Genomic DNA, 23,460 nt, shown 5'->3' with positions numbered 1-23,460 from the left:
ACCTAGTTTTAGCCGCTGAACCATCCACCACACTTCCGCAATCGATTCTTGACTGAATTAGTGACACATAAACCCAGGTAAACCACTCATAATGTTAAGAACCTTTTTACTTTTCTCCATATGTTTATGTGATTTTCCCAAGTCAGTTTCTTATGAAAAGAAAAAAAACTTCTCCCAAAAAATGAAAACAGTTAACCCTTTCTAACTCTTCCCCATATAAATTAAGGGTGCTTCTTTCTTTTCTTCTTCTTCGTGTGAGAGGAGGGTGTGAGTGGAAGAGCAGAAGAAGGGTGAGACAGCAAGTGTTTGTATATTTTCTTTCTTTGGTCTTTTCCTGCTTTTCACTGGGGGTATTTCATGTTACTTGTTTAGTTGTGATTTTGTGTTAGTGTCTCACGTTTAAGGTTTTTTGAGTTCAGGTGTGGCCGTCAGGCATGCCTGGCTGGCCGGCATCTGAGGCCAGCCTGGTAGTTGGTGTTGGGACTTACTCCATGCTGACATGGACGAATGGCATCAAGGTGGGTGCTGGTTCTCCTGCGGTGTGGAGGAAGTGTGTTTGGCTGTGAGGGAGGTGATTGGACATGGGTCCATCAAGACTGCTTAAATATTTCAGGAGTGCTTGACTTATATCATATGATTGATGCTTCCCTAAGCTTTTACTTGTGTCTTCTCAACAGATTCAAAGATGTTATTTTAAAAGAATCCAAACTGGGTAAGAAGGCAAAAACACCAAAAACTTATACAAATATTAAAGTGACATTATGCATCATTTTAATCGAAATTGTTTTCTTGCTTTGGACATTATTTTCTTTAATCTAAGAACTTCCTGATCCGTAAAACCTGATACCTTTTTGTTCCTGATGTGATAACTTGCTGAGAAATAAAATAATCTTAAATTAATATAAGAATTTTTGATTTTTATTCCTCTCAATGTTTTAGTTTGCTGTAAAAATGTTCTCAAATATTCTACAGGGTACCTCGGTTCTTTACTGCTCGATTGAGATACAGATACCTCACTGGTGTCAGAGAACCAGCTTTCAGTGTCACTGCTATCCGACACCACCTTCCTCTCTGTAGCCACCTTACTGACCTGCTTACTGGCCTGCACAGCAGTCACCACATTCCTCCTTTTAATTGTTTACAGTGTACAGTATAGTAACAATATTATAGCTAGCAAACTAAAACCATTTATAAATATGTCTACATGTTACCTGTGATCATGAAGCAGTACAGCAGATTCATGAAAACCAGGTATAAAATGAATTAAATATAGCTTATCATAATCTTCAACAAAATAAAACTGACGAAACAAAACTTCCACAGGTAGAATGTAGTGAAGTCTGTGAAAGTGGTTCCAGATTTATTGGCTAGCTTAAACTCAATCACTGACACTGTTATTTGCTGTGATGTATTTGTGAATAAACCCAGCTCAAACATAAAGAACACAGACAGTATTAGATTGTAGCTATGGTCAAAACTATGATTCTTTGCATTTTTACAAAGTAAATTTTCTAATTACTTTATCTCTGCTGAAAGGCAGATAAAATGTAATAGCATTGTCATTCTCAATAAATTTTGGAGGAAACGTGCTTGTTTTTCATTCATTTGGTGTATAATCTATAAATCTTACTCAAGTAAGGGTAGCAATTTTTCATAATAAAATTATTCATGTGAAAGTAAAAGGACAGTGTCATAAAAGTACTCCTAAAAGTTTTTTTTTTCAAAGTTACTCAAGGAAATGCAATTGAGTACATTCATAATAATTTTGTTGATCATGGATTAATTTAATTCTGAGAGCTTTAATTTCTTGACTTGTGGTCCTTGACATATAGATTGAACTGTTTAGAAAATAAACCACCAAACCCACAAAACGCGATGCGTTTTAAAACTTCATCAATGTTCATTGATTTGAAGGCTTAGCAAATTACCTTCACTGTTTGCAAACCAAATGTTCCAGAATTTTTTCATACGAGTAGAACGTGCATGCATGTCACGTCCTGCAGGCGGCGATAACACAATAATATGTGGAAGTAAACCGCCCGAATAGGAGGAAGAAGGAGCCTTCTGAAGGACATGGCGCTGCTTGGCTCAGACAGGGGGTAATAAGGTCGGTTTCTGAGCAGGACCGGCAAGTTGGATACATGTTTTGCAGAAAAAAAGACCGTTTTACCATGTGGATGAACAGAAAGACTGATAGAGTTTTCCTGAAAACCCTCAGCTATGTTTTGAATGTGCTGAAGTTCAGCCCCAGCACTAATGTCCGCACGCAGTCTTCCCGTAAACTAGGACCATCAAGGCTGTCCTGGAGGCTCCTGTTCTTCGGTTCTGACCAGTTTGCTGTGGAGTCTCTCAAACTGCTGAATCTTTCCAGGTATCGGAAGTCTCGATGTTCTGCACTGAATCTGTTCCTGGTTACCTCGAGAGAGTCAGCTTGCAGTTTTCACGACCTCTCTAGTGTTGAGTCAACCGTTTTGCTCTTTGTGCAACAACCAGGCTCGATTTGACCAGAATTAATCTGAAACATCCCCGATTTTCCCCAGAGACTCGGAATATAATCTAAAATTTGAGTTTATCAACCTCAGTTAAGAGTTTACAGAAATCCACATGCAGTGATTCTTGAGATTAGGAACAAGACATGTTCTCTGGATAAAGCACAGAATTTGAATAAAAATATGCACAAAATATAATTTCTTCAAATAATTAACTTAGCTATATATGTTTTCCTGGTGTTTTCTGAATATTTGTTCATTTTAATCGATGCAGTAGGTGGATGGTGTCTGTAAAAGTCCTTGTCCAGGAGCAGAACTGAAAATATTGTAATGGTTTAAAACAATTAAAGAAATACTAAAATAATATCTTATAACAATTAAGTACAAGTTTTCAACTGCATAATTATAGAAGTATCAATAAGTTGAATTAAAAATATTTTTTTATATTTTCCAACAATTGAAATTGTGTCCCTGGTTTTTGTCAACAACGTCAGACTTTTTTAAAAAATTGGATATACCAGAATAACGATGACAATCTCAAACAACATGTCAATAACAAACATTAGCACAACAAATATCACAACTCCTGCTGTTAACAGAGCCTTATGAATACAGGGACTAGAACAAAGTACTAAAATTAGTGGGAAAATAATAACAAGAAATAATGATTACTATCCTCCCACAGTACAAAAAAACATGACTTTCAGGTAAATTGGTCTTTCTAAATTCTCCCGAGGTGTGAGCGTATTTGTCTTGTCTGTCTCCGTTTGCCCTGTAGTGTGACTCAGTGAAAGTGTTGACAAATCTCACTTAAATGTGCAGTTAATTCTTTTTAATGTATTTTACATAAATGGACTGCATCAAGTCTTTCTTTTCACTCACTAGTTCGTCACCTCTGTCTGTTCTGTGTCAACTCCGTCATGCACTGTCAACTCTGTCAGATGGACTTATTTTTTGTTTTAAATAATATTTCTTTAATTTCTTAAAAAACATTTGTCTATAAAACTGAGTAAAATATCACTAATAGGGCCATTAAAATAATTTAATATTTATTTTTGTCAGATGGTGTTGACAAAGTTCTGGGTCAGGCCCATTAAAAATGTAATAAAAAAAAATAGCACCTGCACCTTATCATCTTCAGAGTTCCAAAACATTGCCATATTTGAATACATAAGCTTGATGAATAATTACCTATGATAATTTAAAGCCATTTTGTCCATAATCTCAAGAATCACTGCATTTATAATTAGTTTGCTTCAGGTTGCTGTGCTTAAAAAAATCTGGAGCAGCTTTTATCCTGTAGATTGTGTAGTTAAATATTTGATTAGTTCAAGAAATGCATTTCACTTGTTATATTTAATACAAAGACTGCAAAATTAAAAACTGCAAAAAAAAAGTCATGCAACAAATTATTTACCTTTTTTGTGAGGGTGAGCTTTAGAAATTTGACAAATGGAAACTGAGATCTCCTTTTTTATTTAAATAGATGAGTTTAAATTAAATTAATCTGCGACAGACTGGCGACCTGTCCAGGGAGTAACCCGTCTCTCGCCTGAATCGTTAGCCGGAGATAGGCACCAGCACCCCTCCCAACCCCACAAGACAAGGGTGTTAGAAAATGCTTTAAATTATCCATCCATCCATCCATGGATGGATGGATGGATGGATGGATGGATGGAAATGATAATTTAAAGCAGTCCAGGACAGAAAAACAACAGCTGCAATTTCATACAGAAAGTTAGGCTCATAGGAATGTGTTCAACGTGGCCTATGAAAGAAAGCTCAAATTTCTCTTGAATGCTCCCCCAAAATGCTGCTGCCTAGTTCATTTTTTGCAGAGATTCTATCATTTATATCCAATACCGTTAATTCATTGTGTCTTTTAAGTCTAGAACAACAGATTATATTAAATCTTGTGTATATTATTATATTATATCAAACTAAACAAAAATACTCAATTATTATTTACTTGTGTGGATGCTTTCTGAACATGTCTGTGAGAACTGTGGTCCCACTTCAGTCAGATGAAGATGTAATTCATATCTTAAGAAGCAATACCCTGCCCAATCCCATGTTCAGATCTTTTTGCTCTGCTGCAGGTTTTGCTCTCCAAAAAACATGCACTATCTCAGTTTTCTTCTAAGCTATTTGGTATACAGTAAAATAAATTCATTTCAACTAATGCAAAGTTCAAATACTCCTGTTCTCTGCTTTTAATCTTTTTTCTCAGGAATTCAAATGAAGGCATCGTGGAGAAGCTTGAGGTTGTTACATTGCCTGGTGATCTACCTGTGAAGAGATTTGCTCAACAGAACCAGCTGGCACTTCACAGCTGGCCCCCTCACAATGTTGAGGGACAGTTTGATGTTGGAGTGGTGGTATCTTTTGGCCGTTTACTCCATCATGGACTCATTGACAAGTTTCCCTTGTCAGTATTTAGCATAAGTATTGAGTATTTATAATTAACCATGTTTGAACCCATCCAGCAATTTTTTTTACCCTGAAAGAGCCATGCTGTGGAACGTCTCACAGTATGACTGTACTGACATCACCCATTAATAAGTGCCCTTGTAACTACCTTAACATACCCTAAAAGGCATTATGTAGTTTTCAGGAACATATTATCATTTTATATTACAATCAAGTACCGTATTTTCCAGACTATAAGTCGCTCCGGAGTATAAGTTGCATTTTTGAGGGAAATTTATCTGTTCTTGGTGTCAAGATGACACCAAGAACAGACATGTCATCTTGAAAGGCAATAAAAATAAAATAGAGGTAACAACAGGCTGAATAATTGTATGGTATGCTAACATTACATGACACATGAACAACAAACTGAGAACGTGTCTGGGATGTTAGCACAACATATTAAGAGTTATTCAGATAACTATAGCATTACTAACATGCTAACAAGTTTACCAAACCATCCGTGTCACTCCAAATCACTAGATCTTTGTCTTCGATGTCGCTTTTAAACAACTTTTGTTAACTCTGAAGGTAGAATAACACAGTCCAAGAGCGCCCTCTTGTGGTGTAGTGTGAAAATAACATGTGTTATGTTAATTTCCACACATAAGTCGCTCCGGAGTACAAGTTGCACCCCCGGCCAAACTATGAAAAAGAAACTGCGACTTATAGTCCGGGAAATACAGTCCATTAAAATCAGTTGTTATAAAAATACTATGTAATAACATAACTTAATAGAAATTTGACTATGCAATTTGATGCCTTGAATTTGGCTAAGAGGTTCCTACTCTCTGACATGCCACCTTCAGCATGTCATAGCAACAACGTGACTCCCTTAAACCATTAACATTCATGCTTTCGAGCACTGGACTGAGAAATAGTTTGTATGATAAACTCAACAGATGCACAGTTCCAACAAGTGTTCTCTAATTCCATTAAGAATTCTGAAGGGAAATTAAATGTTGTAACAAATATTAATTCTAAAGAATAGGAAATGACTAAGGGGCAGACAGTATTTTATATCATAATGTCATGTTGTCAGATGATACTGTAAGACATGTTGTCAGATCTTACTTTCTTTTTTCTTTTCTGCATGGTATTTTGATTCAGTGGGATTCTGAATGTTCACCCGAGTCTGCTTCCAAGGTGGAGAGGTCCAGCACCTGTGTTCCACACTGTCATGCATGGTGATACTGTGACAGGAGTCACGATCATCCAGATACTTCCCAACAAGTAAACAAAAGGGAAACCTTTCTAATCATCTCCTTGTACTAATTATAGACGCAGACTAAAAAATGCAGTTCTTGGACAAATTAAATGTTAGCTTTTGCAGTTGGCCCTTTATGTTTGGTGGTAAAGTAGGAAATACAAATTAAAAGCCCGCATAAACACTGAAATTCAAATACATTGCAGAAAAACAATTTTCTCAAAACAACTGCTTTTTCCAACTGAGTTCCCACATATGTTGGATGCAGTAAATCAAATGTACTCCATCATATCCTGTAAAAAGAGAAGCCATCAAGTTTCAGAAGCATGTGGTATCATCATTATCCAGTGAAAGCACTTACAATTAAGCAGTCAGCAGTCAAAAGTAATTGTAATGCTAAAGGTGCTAACACAAATGTATTAATCTTTAAGGTTTGATGTTGGGCCCATTCTAAACCAGGAGATCCATCAAATTCCAAAAAACTGTACTGCAGAAGACCTTGGAGCTGCCCTGGCCACCAAAGGAGCACATCTTGTAAGTTGATGCAGCATGTATGCATGTAGTCATTTATTTCAACAAAAATATTGACATTGTAGTTCTACTTGGTATCTTTCAGTTGCTTGATACGTTGATGAAGCTTCCTGAAAAAATTGCAAATAAACGAGAGCAGGAACTGAAGGGTGTAACATTTGGTATGTGGATCTAGACTCCATCGAATATATAGTTGTTGTAAAAATTGTAAACACAAAGTAAGATCGCAGTGCTGTGATGTAAAAGATGAGACAATGATAAATCATTTAATTTCTTTTACAGCTATATATATATATATATATATATATATATATATATATATATATATATATATATATATATATATATATATATATATATATATATGACCCACAACTTGTTCATTTTAACTAAAATATCACCCTGTTTAAACTGGAAGAAAAGTCTAAATTAAAAATTTTCCAATTTCAGGATGTAAAACTGTCCACAACTTTAAAGTGTCACTGACACGATAAAACCACTTGCATGATTTAAAATATGAATTACTTTGCTGTCATTCTGCCTATACAAAAATTTCTAATAATAAGTAGAACAGTACCGGGCCTTTTTCATTAGGCACACCTGACCAATTGCTTATTGTCACAAATGTTGAATCAGCCAACCACATGGCAACAACTCAATGCAATTAGACATGTAGACATGGCCAAGACCAGTGGTCCCCAACTTTTTTATTAACCTGGACTGTTCAAGACTTGGAAATTTTGCTGCGGCCTGTCGGGGAGGGGATTGTGTGTCAGATAATGCTTCAGCATGTTGGTGTTCCCGCGAAAGCCTTTTTTTTCTTTTTTCCCCTCCCCGATTTTCCCTTACAACAATCTTACAACGTCCTTGCAGTGTGTGGTTATGTGTTGAATATCCCCTATCTAAAATTGGGCAAGTTCAACATTGTCTTGGCCCTTTCATTGCAGCCTGTGTTTTTTTATTTTTATCTCTGACTGGAAGCAGAATGCAGCCTGTTGAATGTGACAATCAGAAAGTGCAATGACGTCAGAGTGGAGGGGAATCCTACACAGCTGTCTTTTATTGCTTAAAACGAGAGAGAATGAACATTTGGTGTCAGCTTTATCTCAGCCAATGTCCCCCTCTAGGCAGGTAACGGAACCAAATGGAATGCCAGAACAGGTGTTGTCAGTTTTTCCTCCAGTAGCCTAAGCAAATGGCAGCATAACTTCAGAAATGGTTTAGGACACCAAAACTTTGAACTCAATCCATGGGTTGAAAAACATGTTTTATATGAGAATGTAGAGATCAACCTCTCATTCCTAAGACCCTTTAGGGATTATGATTGGTGGAGGTGCCCCTACACCGATCGCTCCAGTTTCTATGTTAAAGGTGGAAACTTTATTACTGTCTCATTTTATTACATCACGAAAACCTATCACGAACAGGGGTGTGTACAGCTTTTTTCTTCACTGAACGAGGTTTTCTTTGTGATAAAGATTGTAATTGACTCTTACAGCTCCAAAAATTAATACATCCATGAGTTGGATTAATTGGGAAGAACAAACCTGTGACCAAATTGCTTGTTTGTCTCGTGCCATTGGATCCCAGGTAAGAAAATAAGAAATTTAAGATTTGAGTGCATTTTATTGAGTCACCATTACATTTTGTTACAAAGATTCTTTTTTTTTCTCTTCAGATCCCTTTAAGGACGATGTGGATGGGAAAAACTATAAAACTTTTGGATTTTGTTGGAAAATTTTATTCTTCAGGTAACTTATGTCATATGATTGTATTTGACTAAATCCCTTTTCATAAGATGTCTGTTTTGAAGCAAAATTGCCTATTGACAATTTATTGTATTTTGTGGACTATAGAGTGCACCTCACTATGAGCGCACCCACAAATTTTTTTTATTTTAAAAACTGGAAGCGTACATATATAAACCACACTGGGCTATATGCCGCTGGTATCGCCGTCGCTCTTGGTTTTCCACAAGGAAAAGCAGCCCTCTGCTGCAGAGGGCTGCTGCAGAGGGCTGCAGGAGGGCTGCAGCAGAGGGCTGTGTCCTTAATAAATGTGCGATATGTTTCCATATCTTCAACGCTTAACCGTGGATTCATTCACACAGAGCTTCCGTGCAGCATCTGTACTGCCAGATTGATAGTCTTCAACTTAAAAGTGGCATCATATGAACTTCATGTGATTTTCGTGATGAGGGGGTATGGGTTTGAAAACATTTCTCCGTTGTGCTCGCTGCTAGCTTGTGGTTGTTCTGAATGAAAATCAGCACTTTCTTCTTTGATTTCCAATTTTGACTCCCATTGATTCATTTCCTGCTAACGACCCTCTGGTGGTTGAAGAAAAATTCACAGAAAAGCCACACTGGGCTATCAGCGTGGGAAAAAAAGTTGCGGCTTATAGTTAAAAAAATATGGTAGTTTCTGTGATGAAATTGATTTACCCATACATGAAAATATTAAAATCAGATGTCATTGATAGCCCTTTGAACTAATCAAGGGGAAAAACTTGAAAAATTGTGGGAAAATATATGAAAAAGTGTGTTTTCTGTCACAATTGTGACCGGTTTGATAATTCAGTGTTTTTATTAATATGAGATATAAGTGCTTTTTTCCAAATAGAAGAAATAATCAAAGGTGAACATTGTTTCTTTATTTGAATATACCTTGCCACAGCACTACTTTAGTGCAACATTTGCTCTGTAAAGTGCAAATTTGACCATCTGTATATTCTAATCCAAGGTAAATTTGTGTGTGTGAGTGTTTATGCATAATTATATTGAACTTCAGTCAGTTGTAGTGTTATGATGTCACATTAACATAGATCATAAAGATAACATCTATAGTAGAGGCCTGCATTTATATTATTGAAAATTCTGAACATTCATCAGTCACACTGTCATACAGTAATAAGCTCAGTCCAGGTTTCTTCGACTCCAGGGTTTGAGAGCTCGTGTCATGCATCTTTTCTATCCATCTCTGCTTCAATACACCTGAAACAGGTGATTAGAAGGACTCTGGAGAAGTCCTTTTCAGATTGCTTACTGAGGAGGTCATCTGTTTAATTCAGGTGAGTTGGACAGGGGACACACCTGAAAGTTACAGGATACTGGACCCCAAGGCCTGGAATTTAAGGCTAGTTGTATGGCTCCTTCTTACCATTTGTTGACTTTGGCATTCTTCAATTGTTTCATCCCCTTCTTGCTTCCCATGATCTTTCTTGAAGCACTCAATGTGCAATAAAGCCTCGAATTTCTCCCAGGCACAGGCGGTGCAAAAGCAGCATCTCTGGAAACGATTCTTGTACTGACTGACCAGTAAGTCTCTTGGTCACATCTTGTCATATCTTGATGTGACAAGATTTGAAGAGAAGTGTTCATTTCAGATCTACTTCCATGATCTACTGACCTTATGCCAATCCTTTGCTTAATAGGCCACAACCCTTGAGAAGGTGAGCAAATCAGTTGTCCCTCCTGTGACACGTTTGTTAAAATAATATCTAAAAGGTAAATGGCCTGGACTCATATAGTTCTTTATCACCTCAAATGACCTGAAAGTGCTTTTCACCACCTTTAGTCATTCACCCATTCACACACACTTTCACATACTGATGGCAGTAAGCTTCCTTAGCAGACTCATACACTGGCACCACTGAGTCCTCTGACTACCACCGACAGGCATGGCATGGCATGGTGGGTGGATTGTGGCAGGGCCACAATGACTGACGCAGTCAAAGTGGGAGTTCCAGCATGCAACCCACCGGTTACAAGATAAATGCCTATCTCTTAAGCTACAGTCATGTGCTCAATGATCTATTTGACGTCAGTCTCTGTGTAGTTCTTAGTCATTTTTGTTTCCACTGTCAAAATATTATCTTTCTAGTGGACCAGCGGTTTGTCATCTTGTGTCATATAATTACAGTTATACAGTGGCCTTGTTGTATCAAGTCTAATGCAGCATACTGACTCACTATAAATTCTACTTCAATCTGAGACCGAATCAGTTTTTTGATCAAAATTATATTGATTTATCTATGCCGTTTTGTACCAGTTTGGAATAATAATTGGGACATGGCTTAAAATGGTAGGATATTCCTGTTTTTCTATAACAAGCATCTTATATGTACTTATATTCCAATGTCGTGATAGAGATTAGATGTCTATAAAAGCCTCTGGTCAGACACTTGTATAAAAGCACCCTAACAATCCTACAGTAGCACAGAACCACTGTTCTTGAAGGAGATATGTTATGTGAATGTTTGGATTTTGTGGATGTGCATTGGAGGTGATTGTAAATTACTTCAGTATTGACTTGTAGTTTTCATTTGTCACACAGATGACAGGAATCAAAAACCTGGCTCGGTATACTATGATAAGGATTCCAATACTCTGGCTGTCTGTTGTAAGGTATGTTTACATTTATTACACTCCTACTGCTTTATTTGTTGTCTAACTATCCTAAAGTCACATCTTGAAAATGTTTCTGTGTTATGTGAATTATGAATCTTCTTACATTCATATTGTAGCAGACCCCCGGACCCCACCCCCACACTCTCATCCCAAATTTAAATTGTGGCTTTACTGATTAACAGCCAGGATTTATTGGAATTAAACCACGAGTTTCACAGTAAGAGCTGCATGCACAAACACACAAAAAATAAGACAGTTAAAACTACAAATCATGCTCTTACAACCATAACATTTGAAAACTAAAAATAACGTTCACCACAAAAAAAAAATCAAGGGATTCTAAAACTATACCTAATTTGATTACAGTAAAGCAAATTCACAATTCCAACTACGGTAATCAATTTTAGAAATATCCTTATTTACAAAATAAACCCATCTTGTGCCTCTATCAAGGGGGCCGGTATTAACAAGATAAATTTTTATAACACTGTTGTAACTTGTCTTCTGGTCCTCTGTTGCCAAGTTGCCGATCCAAAACATGAACAGTAGAAGCTCTCTCATCAAAATAAAAGCATCAAATCAAAAACCAGAAGTCAACCATATTCTACACAAAACAAAATAAAGACAACAAATTCCAAAAGGGAATATAACAAATAAGGAGCATAACCTGGAGTTATTTACACATATATTTGGTAATTGTTTCCAGACGACTCCTCAGTGCCCCAAAAAACAATATGTCAACCAAAAATTCAGAAAAAAGGTTACAACAATTATTAAACAGATTTGAATGTTGATCAATTTTACTTAAACATTTTCTAACCTTTTTTGTTTATATTGGGTGAACAATTTATGATACTTAAGTTAAAATACATTTTTACGGTAAATTGGGGCGTGAATTGAGGTCTCCGGTAAGTTACAGTGTAACTTTATTTGTTTCCATATTTTCAAACAATCTAAAACAATCAAATTATTTACTTTACTATTATAGGAGGTATTGGTGCTGAAAAAAGAAGCGCCGGAAGAGAACTGTTTACAACACCACTTCTTTCAATAGCCTTCCAAGGGGGAGAATTTGCAGACAGTTCTTGAGCATCACCTTCCTGCCAGTATACCAAGGCCCTTGCATTCACGGCCCAGTAACAGTGCTGAAAGCAGGGTAATCCTAATCCCCCATCTCTCTTGGTTTATGTAAGTGAGTTTTTGATATTCTGTGGGCTTTAAAGCCCCAGACAAAAGGCAAAATTGTTGAGTCCAACGATTTAAAAAAGGCCTTTGTTAGAAAGATAGGCAGACCTTTAAAAAGATGTCAAAATTTAGGCAAGGACAGCATTTTAATAGCATTTATGTGGCCCATCATTGAGAGGGCGAGTGTTCTCCTTTTATCAACATCTTTCCTAAGATTATCTCCTTTTTCTAAAAGGTTCAGTTTGAAAATTTGTTTGGGGTCTTTTGGCAAAATAACTCAAAGATATTTCAGTTTGTCAATTATCTTAAATGATATGTTACCTAAGGATGCAGAAGTAAGGCTTGCATCTAATGACAAATTCACTCTTCTCCCAGTTAATAGTATAACCTGAAATCTCATCGAATGACAAAAAAAATTCTAGGAGATTTGGCACGGACTGCTCATGATGTGATACAATAACATCATCATCAACATACAATGAACTATGATGGTCAATGTTTCCCATTTGAATTGGTTTGATTAGGGAGTGTTTTCTAATACTAATTACGAGGGGATCCATAGTGACCACAAAAAGCAGAGGACTAAGGAGGCAACCCTGATGGGTTCCCCGATGTAGTAGAAAGGGCTGTTATTTGTCCTGGTTTGTGAGGATAGAGGCAGATCGTTGAGCATACATTGTTTTAATGCAAGACACAAATTTACTACCAAACCCAGACTCCTTAAGTACAGTCAGGATGCAAGGCCACGCCAATTGGTCAAATGGCTTTTCAGCATCCAAGCAAAGAACAGCTCCCTTAAACTTATCATAATTTTTATGATACGTAATGTTCATCAACCAACTGATATTAAAAAATGAAAACCTTTTAAGGACAAAGCCTGTTTGATCCAGGTGAACTACAGAAGAAATATGTTTATTTAGCCTATTTTCCATTACTTTAGCAAATATTTTAATGTACGAATTCAATAATGAAATAGGACGATAAGAAGAAAGCTCTGTCTCCTCCCTGCCTACTTTATGTATTAATGTTAGCTTCATACATAGTATGAGAAAATTTACCTGAATCAACAGATTGAGCGAACGTCGATCGGAGGAGAGGAGCAATCTTCTTGGCATATCTTTTATAGAGTTCAGTTCTCTATAAAACTAAAATGCCCTGGGGCTTTGGCATTGGGAAATGATTTGATTACATCAAGGATCTCTTCCACAGTGATGTCTGTATTGAGAACCTCTTGTGCGGCTTCAATCATCTTTGGGAGATTTAAATCTTTGAACCAGTTTGAGATATTCCTTAATGGAATCATTTGTGCTTTTTGGTTCAATTATAATTTTTCGAACCCTCGGGGAGGCCTGCAAGGGGTTCTCCAGGAGTATGGGGTACTGGGACCTTGACAGTCCTTGACGGACTGTCAAGGTCCCTGTATAGCCTGTGTCACAGTCTGGTCTGCATTACCGGCAGTAAGTCGGGCTCGTTTCTGGTGAGAGTTGGACTCCACCAACTCCACCTTTGTCATCGATTCTGTTCATTACTTTCATGGACAGAATTTCTAGTGTTGAGGGGATCCGTTTTTGGCCTGTGGGACTCCTGAAGTAGCTAATGGGTACCGGCGAGCGAAGCGACATGCGGCTCGGCTGGTTACTGAGGCAAAAACCCCGGTGTGGGAGGAGTTTGATGAGGCCATGGAGAAAGAGTTCCAAGCGGCTTCGAGGCGATTCTGGTCTACCATCTAGAGGGAAGCAGTGCAGCACCAACACTGTTTATAGTGGGAATGGTGTGCTGCTGACCTCGACTCAAGATGTTGTGGGCCAGTGGGCAGAATACTTCAAAGACCTCCTCAATCCCATCAATATGCCTTCCATTGAGGAAGCTGAACCCAAGGACTTTGGGTCGGGCTCTTCAATCTCTGGGGATGAGGTCACCGAGGTGGTTAAAAAGCTGCTCAGTGGTAGGGCCCTGGGGCTGGATGAGATTTGCCTGGAGTTCTTTAAAGCTCAGGATGTTGTAGGATTGCGTTGGTTGACGCGACTGCAGTATCGCATGGACATTGGGGGCAGTTCCCCTGGATTGGCAGACTGGGGTGGTGGTCCACCTGTTCAAAAAGGGGGACTGGAGGGTGTTTCAATTATAGAGGGGTCACACTCTTAAGCCTCCCTGGCAAGGTCTATTCAGGGGACCTGGAGAGGAGTGTGGTTTTCATCCTGGTCATGGACGAAAACCACACCAGCTCTATACCCTCAGCAGGGTCCTCGAGGGTCCATGGGAGTTTACCCAACTGGTCTACATGAGTTTTGTGGACTTGGCGAAGGCATTTGACTGTGTCCCTCTTTGAGCTCTGTGGGGGTTCTCCGGGAATATGGGGTACCGGGCCCTTTGATACAGACTGTCAGGTCCCTGTATGACTAGTGTCATAGTCTGGTCCGCATTGCCGTCAATAAGTCGGCCTCATTTCTGGTGAGAGTTGGACTCCGCCAGGGCTGCCCTTTGTCACTGATTCTGTCTATTACTTTCATGGACTGAATTTTTAGGCGCAGCCAAAGTGTTGAGAGGATCCGTTTTGGTGGCCTTAGAATTGCATGTCTGCTTCTTGCAGGTGATGTGATGCTGTTGTCTCCATTAGAACATGATCTGCAGCTCTCACTGTAGCGGTTCACAGCCACATGTGAAGCATCCAGGATGAGGATCAGTGCCTCCAAATCTGAGGCCATGGTCTTGAGCCAGAAAAAGGTAGAGCGACTTCTCTGGGTTGAGAGGTGTGTCTTTCCCCAAGTGGAGGAGTTCAATTATCTTGAGATCTTGTTCACGAATGGGGGAAGTAGGGAGTGGCAGGTCGACAGGCGGATTGGTGCAGCGTCTGCCGTGAAGCGGGCGCTGTACCGGTTCGCCGTGGTTAAGAGAGACCTGAACCAAAAAGTTTTTGATTTATCGGTCAATCTACATTCCTACTCTCATCTATGGTCATGACCCAAAGCTCATGACCAAAAGAACGAGATCACGGATACAAGCAGCCGAAATGGGTTTCCTCTGTAGGGTGGCTGGACTCTCCCTTAGAGATAGAGTGAGAAGCTCGGTCATCCAGGAGGGGCTCAGAGTAGAGCCGCTGCTCCTCAACATCCAGGGTGCTCTCTGGGGCTCCATGCCTGTTGAGGTTGCTCGGGCATCTCGTCAGGATGCCTCCTGGACACCTCCCTGGTGAGGTGTTCCGGGCACGTCATACCGGGAGGAGGCCCCGGGAAAGACCGAGGACACGCTGGAGGGACTATGTCTCCCTGGGGATTCCCCCGGAGGAGGTAGAAGAAGTGGCTGGGGAGAGGGAAGTCTGGGCCTCCCTTTTGAAACTGCTACCCCCGCGACCCGACCCCGGATAAGCGGCAGACGATGGATGGATGAAATTAAACGACTCTACTTAAATTACAAGCACTTCATCTGCTGGGGTCTGAACGCAGAGCCTCACAAATCCCTCCTGGTCACATCTGCAGAGAAATCAGTGCTAGTTCATCAGTCATTTAGATCTGTCTGATCCAAACCGATAAATTGAATTTTTTTATCCCGTGTTCTCATCAAACAGAGGATAAAAACCTCACTTGTGCTTTTAGGAAGATTTTTTTCTGCATGGTTTTGCTTCCCCGAAACGCCTGTCTCACTTCTGAGCACCGTTCTTCTTCTGGGCGTGGAAGGGTAATGTCTTCCACTTCCATTTGTCAAAACTGTAGGGGCTGTATTCCGCATTTGTTGTGCGGTGGACTGTGTATGTCGCACAACAAATGCAATCTATATCTATATATAGATATATATAGATATACATATATATATAGATATGTATATATATATATAAAATTCCCTTCTCACCCACCGCGGGTGGTTCTTATCCTCTGAGCCTCTACCAGAGGCCTGGGAGCTTGAGGGTTCTGCAGTATCTTGGCTGTGCCAAGGACTGCTGCACATTTCTGGACTGAGATGTCTGATGTTGTTCCTGGGATCTGTTGTAGCCACTGCTCCAGTTTATATTATATATATATATATAATATATATATATATATATATATATATATATATATATATATATATATAGAGAGAGAGAGAGAGAGAGAGAGAGAGAGACAGAGTGAGTGAGTTTTGAGGAAATAGGTTTGTCTTCTTCCCACTCCTTTTTGAGCTAAATGTATTTTTCTGTATGTCTAAATACAGTATTACTATATAAAACATGAATTTGATGACTCAATGGGTTGTGATGTAGATATATATTTTAGCTTGTTCATTTTTTTACCTACTAAATAAATGCCTTTTTTCCTTTATGTAGTTCAAAATAAAGTCATGAATGAAACTACAGCTGTTTATAATTCAGCATATATTTGTTTTATTTTGCAGGATGGTTGGGTGGCCTTTAGGACAGTTCTTCTCAACAAACGACTTACAGCAGCTGACTTCCACAATGGTTATTTGAATCAGACAGTCAAAAAGGACACTTCCAGTAAAACTGTTGAAGGACAGTTTGTCAGTCGAAAAGGAAGAACAGAAGAGCTTCAGACAAAGAGTTGGAGAGGTCAAAACAACCAATAAAGGAAGCAGTGACTTTGGAGGGAAGCGCTATCACCACCTGGTTTAGACGGCACTCTACCACCCCAAGAAAAAAACCCATTTTTATTCTGATTTTATATTTTTCTAAAACGTGAATGTGATATGTAGAAATGTATTGTGAATATGGTTATGAATTAACAAAATAAACGGTGAAATCTTGAGGAGCCTACCAGCTAATTTCACATTTTTTCCGTGGTAGAGCTGGATGATTGGTAACACAAGCTGCAGGCAGAAAGATCCATTCTGTGAAACTATCCAATTTTGACTTTTTCTGATAAAAAGTTATCTAAAAACATATAGACCTCTATATATATATATATATATATATAGAGGTTTATATGTTATATAGACCTCTATATATATATATATATAGATCTATATCTATATATATATATATATATATATATATATATAGGTCTATATGTTATATAGACCTGACTTATATAGCTGACTGGATAGCTCAATACATAAGGCATCAGTATATCACCCGAGAGGGCAGGGTTCGAATCCAGTCTGGGTCCTTAGGCAAGACCCTTCAAGCTACTGCCTACCTCATACCATGAGAGATACTAAGTTGCGTAACATGCCGGCTCAGACGTCGCCCGGCCAAACATGGGCGAGAAATGGGCGAGAGATGAAAATGTGGATCTGTTGGAATGCTACTACTCAAGTAACCCTAGTGAGAGAGGTTACATGCAAAGACTGGGGAAGGAATGGTTACTTCGACATCCCCAGTCAACACTAAGCGCTAAACAACTAGTAGCTCAATGTTCCAACATCCGCAAACGGCAACTGCTATTACAACTTGAGATTGACGAGATACAACACAAATGCTACGGCAAAAGGGAGGAACCCGGATGTCAGGACTGTGGGGACTTAACTACAAGTCCCCACCCAGTGAGGTGAAACTGTGTATGTCGCACAACAAATGCGCGAAATGAGCGAAACAGAGCTGAACGAGACAGCTGCTGACCTGAGAGAGAATCATGACCCGAATGACAACCAGGCCTCCCCGGCGCCAATTACAACGGCTGAGTGAAGTACCATCAGAAAGTGAGAAAGAATGCAGCATTGAGAACGATCCCTACCAACACCATAACAGAAACCAATGAGCTGATCTACAACTCAGCATCAGTGATCCTTGAGATACTTGGCTATAAGAGCAACCATGAGACCCAATACCCACCATGGAAAAGACGGTTAGAGGCTAAAATCAAGGTAACAAGGAGGGAAGTGAGCCAACTGTCAGAGCTCCACAAGGGTACAATGAAAAGACCAGTACCCAGAAAGTACAGGCAGATACCCAAGGGAGAATGAATCCAGAAGGATTAACCGGCTCTTCTCCACTCAACCAGCTAAGGTGTACTCTCAATGGCAGGGTAATAACAACAGAGCAGACCCACCAAGGCTGGAGACTGAACAATACTGGAAAGGCATATGGGAAAGGGAGGCGTCCCACAACAGCAATGCACAGTGGCTGATTTCTCTACGAGAGGACCACAGCAACCTCCCTGAGCAAGCCCCGGTAACCATCACTGCGACAGATGTTCAAGAAAGAGTCTCAGGCATGAAAAACTGGACAGCACCAGGGCCTGACATGATCCATGCCTACTGGCTAAAGAAACTCACTGCTCTCCATGAGCGACTGGCAGCCCAAATGAACCAGCTGCTACAAAGTGGGACTCACCCTGAATGGTTAACTGAAGGGCGGACAATCCTAATCCAGAAGGATCCATCAAAGGGTCCAGTCCCACCCAACTACCGACCAATAACCTGCCTCTCCACAACCTGGAAGCGGCCAAATTTTTTCCCAACCATAGCGGCCAAGATAAGCAAACACATGGATAAACATGAGCACGGCACAGAAGGGTATCGGTGTAAATACCAGAGGAGCCAAACACCAACTCCTCGTAGACCGCACAGTTGCCCGAGACTGCAAAACCCGACACACCAACCTGTGCATGGCTTGGATCGATTACAAGAAAGCCTATGACTCAATGCCGCATACTTGGATCATTGAATGCCTACAGATGTATAACATCAACAGGATTCTGAGAGCCTTCATTGCAAACTCGATGAAGCTGTGGAAAACCACCCTTGAAGCCAACTGCAAACCACTTGCACAAGTGTCCATCAAATGTGGCATATACCAAGGAGATGCTCTGTCCCCGCTACTGTTCTGCATAGGCCTGAACCCCCTCAGCCAAATTATCAACAAGACTGGCTACGGATACCGACTCAAAAATGGGGCCAACATCAGTCACCTCCTCTACATGGATGACATCAAGCTGTATGCCAAGAGTGAGCGAGACATCGACTCACTGATCCACACCACAAGGATCTACAGCACTGACATTGGGATATCATTCGGACTAGAGAAGTGTGGTCGGCTGATCACAAAGAGGGGGAAGGTGATCCGCACAGAAGGAGTCTCACTCCCACAACACTCAAGGAACAATAGCAGACATAGAGGACAGTTACAAGTACCTAGGTATACCACAAGCAAATGGCAACCTCGATGAGGCCACAAGGAAAGGAGCCACAGCTAAATACCTCCAACGAATAAGGCAAGTCCTGAGAAGCCAGCTCAATGGCAAGAACAAAATCCGTGCGATAAACAGCTATGTCCTGCCAGTAATCAAATACCCTGCTGGAATAATCAGCTGGCCAAAGGAGGAGATAAAAGCCACAGATATTAAGACTAGAAAGCTACTAACCATGTATGGAGGGTTCCACCCCAAATCCAGCACCCTGAGACTGTACACGAGCTGCAAGGACGGAGGCAGAGGACTAGTGAGTGTGAGAACCACTGTCCAGGACGAAACAACTAAGATCCATAAATACATCAGGGACAAAGCCTCAACTGACAATGTGCTCAGTGAATGTCTCAGACAACAGGGAACGGAGGTTGAGGTGCCAGAGATACCATCATGGGAGGACAAGCCCCTACATGAGATGTACCACCAGCAAATAACCCAAGTGGCTGATATCAGTAAATCCTACCAATGGCTGGAAAAAGCTGGACTCAAGGACAGCACAGAGGCCCTCATCCTGGCCGCCCAGGAACAGGCCCTAAACACCAGAGCAATAGAGGCCCAGATCTACCACACCAGACAAGACCCAAGGTGTAGGTTGTGCAAGGAGGCCCCTGAGACAGTCCAGCACATCACAGCAGGGTGCAAGATACTGGCAGGGAAAGCGTACATGGAGCGACATAACCAAGTGGCAGGCATAGTGTACAGAAACATCTGTGCAGAATATGGACTGGAAACCCCGAGATCAAAGTGGGAAACACCCCCAAAGGTGGTGGAGAACGCCAGAGCTAAGATCCTGTGGGACTTCCAGATCCAGACAGACAAAATGGTAATGGCGAACCAACCAGACATTGTCGTAGTGGATAAACAACAGAGGAAAGCCGTTGTGGTAGATGTAGCAATACCAAGTGATTGCAACATCAGGAAAAAGGAGCACGAGAAACTGGAGAAATACCAGGGCCTCAGGGAAGAACTGGAGAGGGCCTGGAAGGTGAAGACCACAGTGGTGCCTGTGGTCATCGGGGCCCTCGGGGCAGTCACCCCCAAACTGGAGCAGTGGCTACAACAGATCCCAGGAACAACATCAGACATCTCAGTCCAGAAATGTGCAGCACTCCTTGGCACAGCCAAGATACTGCGCAGAACCCTCAAGCTCCCAGGCCTCTGGTAGAGGCTCAGAGGATAAGAACCACCCGCGGTGGGTGAGAAGGGAATTTTTTTTTTATATATAATGTGTGTGTGTCTGTATGTTTGACATTTCCTGTTCACCCATGAGCTGTGAACACAGTTTTGTTAGGAAAAAATAAGACCAGCCGAATCATTGACTTGTGGTTAAGGGGCTTAGTTTGATATTCTTGAAATAATTAATAGATAATTATATATTTCAATACCCTTTTATGTACATTGTGTGATAGTATAATATTTGTCCCATCTACTTTAAAAACTGATGGTGAGATTGAGAGAATTACTTAGCACTGATCTCATCAAGTAGGCATTCATTAAACAGCCTCAAAAATAATTTGACTATTTCTTGATAATCAGTTGTTGCCCCAACGTGGTCCATTTGATCTACATTACTGTAATTGTTAATAATTGCTTTGGGCACTAATTAATTTGTATTTGAATCAGTCATATCTATTTTTGCGCAACACTACTCCACATTTGTTGAGTTCCCCATATTTGTAATAGTAACAGGCAGAGTACACTGAATAACAGGCAGTTTCAAATAGATGGGTCAGACATACACTCAAGTGGGTTGCAAAAAAAACTGGCAATTACATACCTATGATCTTTAAAAATACAATAAAAATGACAGTGCATGATAACATACAAGCTTGCTCACACTTATTCAGGAATTGGTTGCTGATTGAAAAGCAACATTGCTTCCCTGTTCATTCCATTTGCCCAGTCAGCCTTATCACCATCAATTTGACACTCTTAGTGCTTTTCTCTGAGGCCAGCAGATTCAGTTGCTCTGTCACACAAAGAATATGAACCATCAGCACTTTAGTTGTGGTGTGCACATGGCCCATTACTCTGTCTCGCCCTTGCTGTCCCAGTGTCTCTCAGTTTTCATGGGGTTATTTCCCCAACAACCACCCGGCTGTCATTTTTGGCATTTTGAACATCAGATACGTCCATTAGATGGATTTTTAAACGGATCTTTTTGATACAAGTATTGATTTATTTATTTGCCAAAATCACTTTAGAACCCCATCAAACTTTTGAGTCTCTGAACTCTGGTAACCTTAATCCTCTAAGTTCTCAGAGACATACAAGCAGGAATAAACTGTTTACTAATCGTCCCTGGAACTGTGCAGCTCCCTTGTATAAAAAAAGGAAGAAAAGAAACAATTTTACAGTTATGACCTCTTTTAAATTGGATTTTCTCCCAGAGATGTTGGTCGATCATCACTCTTTGGACAATAGTCCTGTGTAAGTACTCTATGTCTTAAAATTAGGATAAGGTGGTTGTGTTGCTTAATCAATGCATTATTTGTACAAATAGATTGTCAAAAATAACATCTTCAGTTTGTTGTTTAGTTTAAACAGCTGAAATGTGTGTGCAAGTTGATGCTTTGTTTCTGACAGTACTTGTGTTAGCAGTAGTGTCTGGTTGCCTTTGTTTGAACTAATTTTCCAGAGAGCACAAGCCCACTGACATTTATTTGTCTGCCTCCCTTCATTTTTCACAACTGTAAACTGAATAATGTAGTCAAGCTTTACTTTTTCATCTCTTTCTTCCAAGATCCCTTTCACCAATATGTTCTTTATCCTCCTAATCCTCATGAAGTTCTTGTGTGCATTTATTGAACATTAACTACATATACATTTAGAAGTTTGATTTACCGGATGCAGTGTGGTATGACTAGAAAAGCATTATACAAACTCAAACATGCATACAAATACAATATATATATCCACTGCTCCCAAAAATAAAGGGAACACTCAAATAACACATCCCAGATCTGAATGAATGAAATAAATATGAAAATAATTTCCACCTGTTGTCTATTCCATTTGCACAACATCAGGTGATATTGATTATCAATCAGTGGACAGTTTGATTTCACAGAAGTTTGATTTACTTGGAGTTATATTGTGTTGTTTGAGTGTTCCCTTTATTTTTTTGAGCAGTGTATATATATATATATATATATATATATATATATATATATATATATATATATATATATATATATATATATAGTGTTGTGCAAGTCGTGTCACTGATGTAGTAAGGCTGGCTGAAACTCCCACAAATAACAGTTGTGATACGGAAAAGGCAAACATTTCCTTACCCCTCCTTTCATTTGTCACAGCAGTGCAGAGACGCAAGATTGCACATGGGTGTTGTGCCAAGAATCGCGTGCCTGATGAGATTTGTATATCTTGTCAAAACAACCGCATATTGACGAGAAATGTTATCCCTGACAAGAAAGGGATAAGTCTTATCTATGAACGATGAAAGATGATGTTTTCTGATCAGATCAAATGATGTAAAAACAAAATAATTTTGGAAGAACTTTATTTGACAGGGTGTGCTTAAGACTGGCATGACAATGTCATAAACATGACATAACACCTGTCATGAACATGAAGTCTTTATGAATGTCTATGAGAGTAGTCATCAAGTGTATTTTGGTAAATAATGACACTTTTAATGCAAGTGCCAGCATTGCATTATTTTGTAAATGATGACACTTTATTACAAAGTTGGCACCTGGAAATTCCAGGTAGATTCCAGCACAGAGATGCGGCTCGCTGTTCATGCAGGGCCGGCCCAAGGTAATACAGGGCCTCAGATAAAATCCTGATTTAGCCCCCGTCAGCCCTCCCCTACTAAGAACACCTGCATCACTAACAGTGTTTAAATGTAGATGAAGTCTGTGACAATTGGCTGAGTTTCAAATCTATCACTGAATATTGGTTATTATTTTCTGTAATGTATTTGTGAACAAAGCCCAATAAGATTACACCATATTGTAGCCATGGTAACACAATAATCAAACTATACAGATTATTCTTTACACTTTCACAAAGTAAACGTCCTAATTAAAT

At 39.7% G+C, this 23,460-nt stretch overlaps 2 protein-coding genes across 5 annotated transcripts in view; both read left to right on the top strand.

Annotated features, from left to right (window-relative positions):
* The first annotated feature begins 2,048 nt into the window (after positions 1 to 2,048).
* On the top strand, positions 2,049 to 17,028 carry mtfmt (mitochondrial methionyl-tRNA formyltransferase). 2 transcript variants are annotated; one of them, XM_055022473.1, is made up of 9 exons: positions 2,049 to 2,371; positions 4,720 to 4,917; positions 6,069 to 6,191; positions 6,597 to 6,699; positions 6,782 to 6,857; positions 8,195 to 8,286; positions 8,375 to 8,447; positions 11,031 to 11,101; positions 16,655 to 17,028. In XM_055022473.1, exons 1-9 carry the CDS (start codon positions 2,142 to 2,144, stop codon positions 16,844 to 16,846), a joined length of 1,158 nt encoding a protein of 385 aa, XP_054878448.1. In that variant the 5' UTR covers positions 2,049 to 2,141; the 3' UTR covers positions 16,847 to 17,028. The 2 variants fall into 2 exon arrangements, with proteins under 2 accessions (XP_054878448.1, XP_054878449.1); XM_055022474.1 differs by lacking the exon at positions 6,069 to 6,191.
* Positions 17,029 to 21,469: 4,441 nt separating this feature from the next.
* Positions 21,470 to 23,460, top strand: part of celf1 (cugbp, Elav-like family member 1) — a 34,706-nt gene continuing 32,715 nt past the window's right edge. For all 3 annotated transcript variants that reach the window (XM_055022466.1, XM_055022467.1, XM_055022465.1), the window contains exon 1: positions 21,470 to 21,834. In XM_055022466.1, coding sequence (XP_054878441.1) covers positions 21,764 to 21,834 — 71 coding nt within the window. In that variant the 5' untranslated portion in view covers positions 21,470 to 21,763. The remainder of the gene's footprint in view (positions 21,835 to 23,460) is intronic.

The sequence above is a fragment of the Poeciliopsis prolifica genome, unplaced genomic scaffold, assembly GCF_027474105.1.
Source record: "Poeciliopsis prolifica strain line A6 unplaced genomic scaffold, Auburn_PproV2 SCAFFOLD086, whole genome shotgun sequence".
In the NCBI taxonomy this organism is placed as follows: Eukaryota; Metazoa; Chordata; class Actinopteri; order Cyprinodontiformes; family Poeciliidae; genus Poeciliopsis; species Poeciliopsis prolifica.
The sequence above is the reverse complement of the archived record's forward strand: the minus strand, read 5'-3'. Positions and strand labels throughout refer to the sequence as shown.